Consider the following 12,457-nt stretch of genomic DNA (forward strand, 5'->3'; position numbering starts at 1 on the left):
CTGAGTCACGACTTTAACAACATCACCCGTCAGCTCATGCAGAAACTAAGAAATCGTTTTTTCTATTGCAATATTTATTTTGATAAGAAAAAAGATTGAAAAAGGATTTTTCTTAAGTTAACTTGTGCATATTTTGATCATTATACATGTTTTGAATGTTCTACCTCAGATTTGTGAGATGTTCACCTGTTTGGCAAGTGCTCGTCATGTTCTGACGATAAGGAGTCGTTTAAAACCACAATTAACTGTCTGGTTTCTAGAACTGTCACTCGGGTTATATCGACATACACACAGATCAACATATATCCTGACAATTATTGATATCGATGGATAATTTTACTTTTATAAGCACTGGGTGGTGCATCCATAAACCGTGGCATTTACATGGTACCTCGATGATGATCAAAGTTCTACCACGGTCTTTGTTTCAACATTGTGCTTTTTGAAATGTTCATAGTAAATGTTGATTTAACTAACAGACCAGTCGTTCGCCAGTAAAAGAAGTGAACCGTACACGAGTGACATCATTAGCAGAAACACCGTCTTTCATGTAGAACTGGTCCATCACAGCTGGGTCAAGGTCACTCATCAGAACTTCTAGCGTCTGGTCTGCCTGCTTATTCTCCCAGTATTCCGGCAGCTCCAGCGTAAACAAGTACCTTCAGGACACAGAGGACCAGAACACCATGTCAAATCCAAACGGATGTCAGTTTTGTGGTTTGGTTTTAGGAACAGCCAAATAGTCCACTAATCTAAACTTTCCAATGCTAAAATTTGGCCTCACAGTTCCAGTGCAACACTGAACCTTTGGTAATAATGGTTTATCTGCAGTCAGATACGATTGTGAAGTGTAGATGATGTAGAAGCTCACCAGCAGTCTGAGTTCAGACGCCCCATACAGTAAGCTGCTCCATCTGTGCATGGACAACAAGAAAATAAATACGTTAAGATCCATTTATTAGTCAATAATACTCACTTGTCACCATTTTCATACACGGTTTGCTGTGTCTCATACTTGGAAAAATCTGGCTGAGAAACTCGACTTCCTCCTGGAAGTTGCGGTGAGGGAACTCTTGATGGGTGGGCTTCATAAAGTTTTTACGAGAATAGAAGAAATTCTGAAAAGGGAAAATAGAAAGAGATGATCAAGTCACATGTTTTCATAAAGATGCGTTGTACAAACACAGACGTGCTTACGGAGGCCCTAAAGGGACATGCTGATGGAAAACACATGAGATGGGAGGAACACTTATACTCAATGTCTGCGTCTGAAACACTCGAGTAGGTACTTAACTAATTCACAACCGCTAAAATAACAAGTTCTATATAGTATGAGTGTAATACAGTGGCCTCATGGGATAGTAAAGTGTCCATCGTACGCACACTTCAGAATCTCACCAGAAGTAGTAGGTCATCCGGGGACTTTTTCCCTACTCTTCTATTAGTACTGTGAATTCAGACACACGTCTTCTGTCACACAGTTAAGTCTAAACTCATTTGTTTAACCAGTATTATCATTCATAACTTGTTTTTCTTAAACATTTTCCATAACTGTAACTGTACAACAGTCATAATGTTTCCTGAAGTACCATTAGCCTTCTGCATCTGACCCTTGCTTCAGCTGCACACCTCCTCCTGTCTGTAAACAGCGTTGTGTTTTTTCTTTTTTCCCTGTTATAGTGTCTTTGTATTCGACTGGAATGCGATATGCAATCGCTCACGTCTTGGACTGGGCAAATGTCTACTGTCCATTATTATGTATGAACTGATTGTTTGTTCCTTACTGTTATTGTGAAGCGTCCTTGAGTTTGGGAAAGGCGCTATATAAAGTAAACATATTACACAGTTTTTCACAACTATACAGCAGGGAAGTGTGCGATTTGAGACGCAGCCAATGAGTTTTGCGATGCAACAATAAGTTTTGTGATGCAACGCAAATGCATTGACAACGTTTCCTCCTATATCATTTATTTTTATTTTTATCGCCATGTCCCTTTAGCGACATCCTGAATACTACCAATGATTAATCTTTATGACATCACTAGCAAATTGACTCATTTGAAGCTCACTCTCTTCAGTGTGACTAAAATTTCACGGGAACTCATAAACCTGATGCGTTGTGAGCGGAGCTTCTTAAGCGTGTTATCACCTCGCATTACTGTGGTTGGAGATAGTGTGCAATAAATTCCCTTCCCCAAACATAAACCTGTGTGTGTGTGTGTGTGTGTGTGTGTGTGGTACCTCGATGGCATCAAAGCCGCAGTACTCGCGAGCCAGCTCCAGCAGTGGCACCAGTGCCTGCAGTAAGAGGGTGGTTCCGCATGTCTTCAAAATGAAACGTCTCTTGGAGACAAACATGCTACTCTCACTGACAGAGAAAGAGAGAGGAGAGTAGGACCGGTTTACAATAATATAAAAAGATAAACAATGTGAAAATCAATGATTTGAATGCACTTTTACATGCACCCATTACAAAAATGCCAATAGAGTTGGGAAGTTCAATTCATTTTTAGGGATACCAGTTCTCTTGAATTGTTTATTTCAGTTAACGGGTTAATCGGGGAAACCACTGTGCAGCATTTTTATTGGTTATACTAAACTGATGCATACAATTATGCTAATTATTAAATATTCTTCCTTTTTATTTATTTTTCCCCAGCAAAAATACATAAATGCCAATATCTAAAGCACTTTCTTTCGGACCGCTATGAATAGCTTTGAGCCGAATGCTCCCTTTGACCCTTCTGTCTCTCAGACCTAATAAATGGCTTAGCTTACGCTTAGCAGGACGCATTTACAACACTGCCTCTGAATCATCCACCCCATGACCTGGTGAATGTCACACAGATGCTATTCATACTGGTCTTATCTCTGAGCTGAAGCACTACGGTGTGCTTATCAGCGGTGACCGAGGTCAGTGTGCAATCGCTATTAGCACAATGTATCGGCGTCGAGATATAAACATTCAGTGCTTGCAGGAACACCGAGGCTTTACGCGTCTCTCCAGCAACGAGCCAGTGAAATCTGTCATTAAAGTAAACGCCTTTACTTAAATAAAGCATTTGAAACATTTAACTGAACAATATTTCACATAAGAAAAAGTCATTTTATCTCTATATCGGTTTGAGCAGTATTGTCTCTACATAACCTACTCAGACACGGAATATATTCCACTTCTCAGTGGCAAGAAATCTTAGTTTCATGTTGATTTTAAGGTGTTGGTCAATGAAAGGAGGGCAGCAGTTTTGAAACGGGCTGAAGGATTAGTGCGTCATCATCACAATCCTGTCCTCTGACCTCAGACAGACACACAACAATGTCAAAAGCTCACCTGAGTATATAAGCTTCCTGCTTGTCAGTCTTTGTCACACTTATAATCAAACAATGCACATTCTCCAGAAGTTTGTCCCACTCAAATCTGAAAAAGCACACAGAAAGAGAAAAATTAAGACATCACTTATTATTAGGAAACAATAATATTTTATGTTCTACATGAAGCCGAGTAGGTGAGCTACTTTTTATATTTGAAAAACATCACGTTTCAAACATTGCAGCAATGGCAAATATCTCCAAAGTTACACCTTTTGACATTTTGTAAAAAAAAAGAAAAAAAAAAAAGAAAGAAACTGATGAAGTATGCAGCTCATTTAAACGGCGCAGGATGGACATCTGAACGCGGATCGGCTGGATGTTGTGCTGTGTGGCGGAGGATACTCTGGCTTTAGTGAACTCGTGCGCTAGAGATCTCAAATTACACACATTTGGCAGGTGATTTTTTTAAAAACTCATTCAAATGAAACATTTTACATAGACTGCAGCAAAACATGTCAGAACCTCTGGTGAATCACATGTTATTTTATCAGTTCAGAATCATAGGAGAATCATGCCGCTCTAAAACTAGAGATGCACCGATATTAAAATATTTGCCCGATACCGATAATTCTTTATATTTGAAAGTCGATATATTGGCCGATAAATCTAAATCCAAATTTGTATATAATTTTTGAGAGCCTGATTACAAACGCAAGGCTCACCATTAAAAGCATGACCCAAGCACACAATTATAACGCTCTCATTATAATTTTATGAAGCTTATATGACACTTGCGCTGCACTTTACTGTATTTCCCCCCTCTTCCAATCATATTTCAAGCAATTAAAAACCATCATGGCGAACAGTGCGCATCTAAAGTGTCTCAGCTGAAATAAATAATCATTTATTTATTTATTGGCTTTAATATATCGGCCGAATTTTCTTATCAGGCCGATACCGATATGGTGGTCGACACATCGTGCATCCCTAATTAAAACTGTCCTGGAACACTTCAATCTCAAAATATAAAAATACATAATTTAAACCTTACATTTTAAAAAATGATCATTTGAACCGTGAATAAACTATTTTAAATTGAAGGTTACTAATGCATAACATATTACGTGTACTTGTTGATATGAAATCTGAGCCGTGATGTGAGAAGAAAACCAAGATAAAGGATTTTATCTTGATTTTCAATCAAGCTGCAATTGACAAAACAAACAAAAACCGTGAAAATATGATTTGATCGTGTGTATTTGTGACACATAAACCAGCGCCAGCTCTGAAATGAGTCACTGGAGAAAGTGCTTCCTCATGCTGTAGGAAGAGGAGGGGCCGCTCCACGTCCTCCCGACTTATCTGGATCCTGGCTGTGCTCCGACACTAATGATCCTCTTTCTAGTGTCTCTGAGAGGGTTAACCAACGCTTTCCCGGAAGTAAACTAATACCCTCATCAGTCATTCAGACAGCCGTAGCCAGAGAAACCGCAGAGATCAGCTTTCAGGGCTTCAGAGAAACCGAAGGGACAGCTTTACGCCAGGACACTACACACACATCCGGGGAACTGATGTCCTCATTCATAATGTACACACTTATTGCCTAAATGAGCTGAAAAGTCTTTTATTTTAAGGTTATTAATACATTATGGCGGACTGAACCGTATAAAAAAAAAAGTACAAGAATGGTATAAATATAAAATACACTATGAAAAATAAAATATGTTTTTGGAAACTTGTTGCTTTGTTATTTTACAACCTTTTTTGATAGCATCATTTTATCTTTTTGCTGTTAATATGATTCATGGTATCACTACCGGATGTTTTTGTAGTAATAGATTAATCTGCCAATATTTTGAGAATATCAGTATTGGCCAATAATGTTCATTAACAAACGATCTATCTATCTATCTATCTATCTATCTATCTATCTATCTATCTATCTATCTATCTATCTATCTATCTATCTATCTATCTATCTATCTAGCCCTGCCAACTGTAATGCACACATATTTTAGTGAACGTAAAATAAATCTATTACATAAAAAGTGTTTATTTTTCAGCAATTTTATTTTATGCATCTCTAATTTGTAATAAAAACACTGTAATTTAGCCTTGTAGACATCAAGACAAATGTTACAGCATTCCTGCACGTTTCCTCGATGTTGTGTTAGTGCTGAAAGCGACGATGTTGTTGTTGTGTGTCTGCATTAATTCAGCAGTTCACAGTCATTGATCTGCAGCTGTCGAGCTCTAATGCGCACTAGAAATCAACCAATGAGCGAGCGGAACTCTCGGCCAATCACAGCGCGGGGCGGAGCTTATGGCGTGTGACGAAGCCACGTGACTTTCACATGCAGGCTCTGCGGCGCAGGATCAACCGCCATGATAGTTCCCAAAAATAGAGCCCTTACATGCAGTCATTGACATACGCATGTGTTCACATCTCCGCGATTCAAAATGTTCAGAGAGGAGTTCCTTTTAAAAGCTATTGAAGAAATGAACATTTAATCCTATAAACGTTATATCTGGTGGTCAACAGTATAAATCCATTCATTTAAGTGCACAAACACAGCAGATAAGACGGTGTTTGAGGAGGTGTGTTTGCTATGGCGCCATATATACAAATATTAGCTAGCGGTAGCCACTAGCTAATCAATTGATAAACATTCACTCAAGCTAAAGCGCGTCAATAACGGATTCAGACAGAAGCAGAGCTGATCCTAAAGCATCAATCTAACCGAGCGACGACTCAAACGACAGCTGAAAATCGCAGAGCGAGGATAATGGACATCAACAGATCCAGCCTAATGTTGAATGATGCATCAAGATATTGGTAAACATGTTTTTGATGTTGGAATAATTTAAGTACGCGCTGCAGAAAAAGCTAGTCGGGGCTCGAGGTTCAGCTCCAGTCATGACAGCACAAATGAATGGGTGAAAAGGGGGATGGTGTGTCAAAAATGGCCAAACCTACTGATCCACATGTCAGAGCCACATGCCACTCACCGCTCTCGTTCCCGCAGAACTATTAGCGAGTATATTAACATTATTAACACCATTGGCATGTTTTAGGCAAGGCTTAATGGGCCGGGCTTTTTAATAGGCAGGGTGTGAATCAGATCGGTAACGTTAAATATGGCTCGGTTAAACCCAGCTTCATACGGATTCACCCACCTGGGGATAGTGCGCAGATCCCCGGTCCCTTTGGCCTCGTCCTGCCGGGAGAACCAGACCTCCAGGAGCTTCTCGGTCCCCTCGAAGAAGTGTGCACCGTTGTCCTCTTCCATCGTGAGACAAACAGACTCCAACAACAGAAATTAAAGCGCCGGATGGAATCCCAAATTTACTTAGTCCTTTATTGGTGGTTATAATTTATTAGCTTAGTTACAGTCCTTGAGCAGTCCAGATGTAGTTGCCTTGTTTTTTTTACCGTCTTCCCTTTTGCAGAGAATACCGTGAGCGAGTGCTAGCTAATATCGCCGGCCATACTGTGTAAGCGCAGAATGGCAGTCTGCGCGGAGCTTTTATTACCTACTAGCTAACGTCATCCTCATTGTGGCCAATCACGGCCAAGAGGCGGTGCTCGTCTCGGCAGCGATTGGCTGTAACTGTTGTCAATCAAATGAGATGTTGCGTAAAGGTATGAATTCACGCGGCACATCATGCCCTTGTATAGATGAGTTCACATTTGCGTTGCTATAACGCTGCGCCAGTGCATAGACATAAACAAGTAATTGGTGTCCGTTTATTCACTAGTTTACTGAAGGAAAAAGGGAGGTTTGCGCGTGTATTTTACACATTTTATTCATACTGCGTCACATTTTGAGAACAAGAGTTATATTGTACTCATGCTGTTTGTACAAACTAACAACCAGAAAAATGCATTTTTGAAAGGGAATTTAACGACGGTAGGAACGACGTCCACGTCGCGATTTGCGCGTTGTAGTTTTACACACGTCCTATCGTCATTAACTCAAACCGAAGGGTTGATCTGAGAACACTACATTTCCCAGAAGGCCATCTGCGACAATAAATTGCGTCACCGAACATGTGACCATTAAGCGGAGCCGACCAAAATCCCAAACAAGGAAATGGTGGGGTAATAAAACGATCGGATCATTTAATTAATGCATGTAATAATTAATATTTTATTTTATTGTAAATTAAGAAATATTTATGGGTTAAAATGGACTACGACTTCAAAACGAAGCTCGCCGCCGAGAGGGAGAAGGTGGAAGATCTGTTTGAATATGAAGGTTGTAAAGTGGGTCGCGGCACATACGGGCATGTTTATAAAGCGAAGCGTAAAGACGGGTAAGAGACACGCGATTGATCGACGCGTTTCACTCACTGCACGCGCTTCTGCTGTCACTGTGTGTGTATGTGTGTGTGCGCGGGATGCTCTTGTGTATCGGGGGAATTACGCTGTAATCTCTACCCTGTGTGATTGTTTTTGTTTTCATGGACGCACTTCAACGGTCCACCCCCCAAACCAACGTGATATGTGTTTCACGTGTTTATATATCTGAATGCGCAGTAGTTCATGCGTTCATTTTTTTTTTAAATAAGTGCAGTTTTTCGTTTGTGCAGGAGTTCACATGTTAATTTGTGCAGTTCTGAATTCACCTTGATTTGTGCAGAAGTCCACACTTTCCTAAAAGGTGGAGTTCGCGTGTTTCATGATGAATTTATGTTTATAGTGTGCAGAAGTTCTAACGTCCTAGAGTTTATACAGCATGTACATGTTCGTGGGAGTTCAAATGTTCATCAGTAGTGTTCATTCATGTGTTGTTCAGTTGTGCAAGAAGTCACATGACGAGTTACTGGACTCATAGCGGGTTCAGCAAGTTCCACCTCGAACCAATAACCGGTGATTATGCCAGATCAAAATGGTGTTATTGTGACGTATGTGAAAATACTCTAGTGACAGCGAGGTGGCCTCGGGTTTTTAGGAAGGCCCTGCAGTGGCTCATGTTCTCCTCCAACTGCACAAACTGCAAACAACATGAGAAACGACTTCATGGTGGCGCAGCTTAAAGTCCCCATGAAATCAAAATTTAATTTTTTTGGCTTCTAGTATGAATATGTTAGCCTTAAGTTTACCTGTAAGATAGTGTGCTTCAAAACAATGACAACATTCGCATTTAGAAGAAATAAGCGTTCAAAGCGTACAGTCTGTCACTTCCGCCAATATGGATCAGTGATTTTGATGACATCACTCTGCACTTCAGCTTCTCATCAGATTTTAGGCTTGTTCGACTTCATGCAGCTCTGCGCAGACCGATCGGCGGCTGACTTGAAGCAGTGCATGCCGGTTAGAAATTTTGTCCGACTTGATACAGCTCCGACGCCACGTGACTGTGACATATGCCATCAAAGTACCGCGAGAGCATTTCGAGAGTAGCCGGAGAACTCAGCCAGCGCAGCTTCTCAAGAGCGGCTGCACTGGGCTGCAGGAGGGCTGATGACGACACAGCTGTCCCACGATTGGCCGGATTCACCGCATGACAACGATCACGTGTGTTTCGTTTTTATTCGAACACCTTTAGTTACTCTAAAGCTCACAAATCAGTTTTTTTTAACAGTAAACACTCTTTTCATGTCGTATGTTATATTGTGTCATGTTTATCAAATTAAAACTGATTAAAAAACGTATAGACTCCACTTCATTAATAGTAGCAATTATGTTGAACTTTATTCTTGTCCAAACAGACGCTGTATGAAGCAGTACATAAAGTAGGCCTATTGAATGAAAATGTCTCTGAAACATCTGTGTATTATTTGTCACTACGGGAACCAGAAAGTGTCCGACTTCAGGTCTCCGTTTGCAGCTCCTCCCCGCCTGCACGCGGCTACTCTCGCCGATCGGTTACATCCAGCCGCAGCCGATGTCCAACACACCTTTTCTGTCCAATCAAATGCTCTTTAGAATCTGAAGCCCCGCCCCCAAATAGTCACTGACGCTGTGGCTGAAATCGGTCACTTGTTCACACTATTACTATTTTTTACATGGTGAATGGCACATAGTGCACTATATAGTGGATAGGGAACGATTCAGAGTGTGTAAATATGCTTTCCATCGGGGCGAATGGTTGGGAGACTGGTTTCATGTTAGTGTCACACGAACCTCCGCAGGTCCGGTCCACAGACACGACAGCATAGAGCGAATCATATGATCGACGCAGACCAGAAAACACATCAGACCTGTTTGAATTCTGAACAGAATGCTTTATTTTAAAGCGATATGGTGGAGATTAGGAGGAAACTGTGGCTTTAACAAGCTCAACGGCTCTGGCTGAACTGTGATATAAACTAAATGCTATTGGCTATTTTAAAAAAGGGGAAGAAGCTGTTCAATATGTCCCGCCCTGTCTTCCTGTTTCAGAGGAAATTACGTCACCACAGTGAATAATGCTGCGCATTTCAAGGCACTTCAGTGGGCCTTTAACTTCAATTGACTTTGAACAATCACACTGTTATGTTGTATAATAGAATATGTGATATGAATCAACTAAAATGTGATATAAATAGACTGATTTTGGCACAGTTTAATAACTGATATAGATTATTTGTTAATTGTTGTGACAAACATAACATCTAAATGTGAAGACAGCAATATTTTCAAATGCATGCATTCACTTCATCGGCAATCAAGAATGTGGTCACGCTGATTGCCTTTGTTTACTATTTAACCTGATGTGTTTAATATGTGCGGGTGTTATCTGTATTTCTGTCTGGTGGAACTGCTGTTCAAGAAAGTTTCCACATCAACTACACTAAAAAAAAATCTTTGAATTTTCTCACACAAGTCAAGACATATTCAAGTCAAGTTAAATATAGCGCTTTATACAATACAGATTGTCTCAAAGCAGCTTTACGGTGATAAACAGGAAATAACAGAATCAATTCAATTCTGCTGTAAAGCAGCTTTAAAAAAGACAATAGTGTCATAGTTCAGCTGGAAGTCTGTACAGTGATGATTCAGCTCCACTCAATAACTGTAAATCAGTTATGAAATGAGTTCATTCAGCTATGAAAAGCTGTACAGAAGACTATTGTATCATTATTCACTTTGCGTCTGTTCAGTTCAATTCAAGCAAGAAGTTACGGAGCACACCATTGACTTCATTCATGTATCCACCCACAACCTCTTCTTCACCACAATGCTAACCACAAAACTTCAACATTAGAGAAACTCTTTTAAATGTCAAGCATAACTGAACATTAAACATCAGCAGGTCTTTCCCTTCACTCAGAAACACACAATTACACCTGAGGGGCCGACCGGCCCGGTTGCATAAACTGCTAAGACTAGTCATCATTTTTCTTTAACTTTTTTAAGTCAGTTACATAGAAATGTACATTGGTCGAATATGCCACCCAAAAGTAAGACTGATTACTCTGATCTAACTGTTAGTTGTTCATACTAGTTCTTAAGACACAGTTAATGGCTATGTTTATGTTTAACTGGCTCTGATCTGGCCCTGAACTGGCTCTGATACTCTGATCTGGCTCTGATCTGCCCCTGAACAGGCTCTGATGCTCTGATCTGGCCCTGATCTGGCTCTGATCTGGCTCTGATGCGGCCCTGATCTGGCCCTGATCTGGCTCTGATACGTCTCTGATCTGGCTCTGATGCTCTGATCTGGCTCTGATGCTCTGATCTGGCTCTGATGCTCTGATGCTCTGATCTGGCTCTGATCTGGCCCTGATCTGGCCCTGATCTAGCTCTGATGCTCTGATCTGGCCCTGATCTGGCTCTAATGCTCTGATCTGGCTCTGATCTGGCTCTGATGCTCTGATCTGGCCCTGATCTAGCTCTGATGCGGCTCTGATGCTCTGATCTGGCCCTGATCTGGCCCTGATCTGGCTCTGATGCTCTGATCTGGCCCTGATCTGGCTCTGATGCTCTGATCTGGCTCTGATCTGGCTCTGATGCGGCTCTGATGCTCTGATCTGGCTCTGATGCGGCTCTGATGCTCTGATCTGGCTCTGATCTAGCTCTGATGCGGCTCTGATGCTCTGATCTGGCTCTGATGCTCTGATCTGGCTCTGATGCTCTGATCTGGCTCTGATGCTCTGATCTGGCTCTGATCTGGCCCTGATCTGGCCCTGGGGCCTGTACCATGAAGGTAGCTGAACAAACTAGGGGTTACAGGATTAGTTTTGAGTTGACAAAACCAAACCGATGCAATCAGGCTTTATTGGTACCATGATGCAGCTCATCAACTTTCTCTGTCAACTCAGGCTTTGATCCTTAAGCTATGATTACTCCACGCGCGCGTGCACATAAAAGAGTGACGTCGACACTGAACAACCAATCGCGGGTAGAGCGTGAGCGATATATTTTGCCGCGGAGGAGCAAGAGATAATCATTCAGAATATATAAAAAATGATACATGCACATTTTTTATATATTATAAAAATAGGCTATAGGCTATATTACACATAGGCTACACATACACATAATTTTACATAAATATAGAACGTATTTGTACTACTAAGAAAGCTAGGGAATCCCATCATAACATTAACAGAATAATAATAAAGATTTAAAATAATTCTTAACATGTATTATATTGTATAGTACATTTGTGCAATTTGCTTTAAAAAAAAAAAAAAAAAAATGTGTTCATGTCATGTCACCCTATCAATATATCTTACCGGCAATTTTATAAAAGCCCTCTTTTATGGACATGGCCGATAAATGTCCGGGGAACACTATTAATGAAACTATTCATGTACTCCTGCAGAGCGAGGACCACCTTACGAATGGTTCGACAAACCGTGTTTTCCCCTATAGCTTCTGTGCGTCACCCACCGTGCAGGAATGTACCACTTGCAACAAAAAAAACGCAACGCAATATTTGCGGTACAGTAAGTGCATGAATTCGACGTGTTAAATTCTTTATGTGCGGCTCAAGAAGTTCGCAAAGATAAGACATTCCTTCCGCGGAAAATCTGTATCTTTCATACAAGTAACTATCAGGAAAGGCAAGGGGATTTTGTCTGGCTAAAAACTCTTTCTCTACGAAGTGCTCGTGAAACAATTTGCGCTGAGCTGTCACAGGATTTGGAAGAAAAGGTGAAGTCATTGCAACAGACACTGGGAATAAGTTACGTCACCTATATGTTTCTTTGC

At 40.8% G+C, this 12,457-nt stretch overlaps 2 protein-coding genes across 6 annotated transcripts in view; one reads left to right on the top strand and one right to left on the bottom strand.

Moving 5' to 3' along the window:
* amd1 (adenosylmethionine decarboxylase 1) overlaps positions 1–6,825 on the bottom strand; it is an 11,593-nt gene extending 4,768 nt beyond the window's left edge. For 2 of the 3 annotated variants that reach the window (XR_014200290.1, XM_082147997.1), the window contains exons 1-6: positions 6,490–6,825; positions 3,332–3,418; positions 2,242–2,368; positions 1,016–1,118; positions 872–914; positions 515–659 (exon numbers count right to left, since the gene is read on the bottom strand). Coding sequence is in view for 2 of the 3 variants with exons in the window: in XM_082147997.1 (XP_082004123.1) it covers positions 515–659; positions 872–914; positions 1,016–1,118; positions 2,242–2,368; positions 3,332–3,418; positions 6,490–6,602 (618 nt within the window). In the remaining variant the exon portion in view is untranslated. The remainder of the gene's footprint in view (positions 1–514; positions 660–871; positions 915–1,015; positions 1,119–2,241; positions 2,369–3,331; positions 3,419–6,489) is intronic. The other variant, XM_082147998.1, reaches the window with a different exon arrangement.
* Positions 6,826–7,037: 212 nt separating this feature from the next.
* The window catches only part of cdk19 (cyclin dependent kinase 19), a 59,671-nt gene continuing 54,251 nt past the window's right edge, over positions 7,038–12,457 (top strand). The window contains exon 1 of one of the 3 annotated variants that reach the window (XM_082147964.1): positions 7,038–7,414. In XM_082147964.1, the coding sequence (XP_082004090.1) occupies positions 7,407–7,414 (8 nt within the window). In that variant the 5' untranslated portion in view covers positions 7,038–7,406. Of the gene's footprint in view, positions 7,630–12,457 lie in introns of all 3 variants that reach the window. The other 2 variants (XM_082147963.1, XM_082147965.1) reach the window with 2 other exon arrangements.

This window comes from Leuciscus leuciscus, assembly GCF_965113295.1.
Source record: "Leuciscus leuciscus genome assembly, chromosome: 19".
NCBI lineage: Eukaryota > Metazoa > Chordata > Actinopteri > Cypriniformes > Leuciscidae > Leuciscus > Leuciscus leuciscus.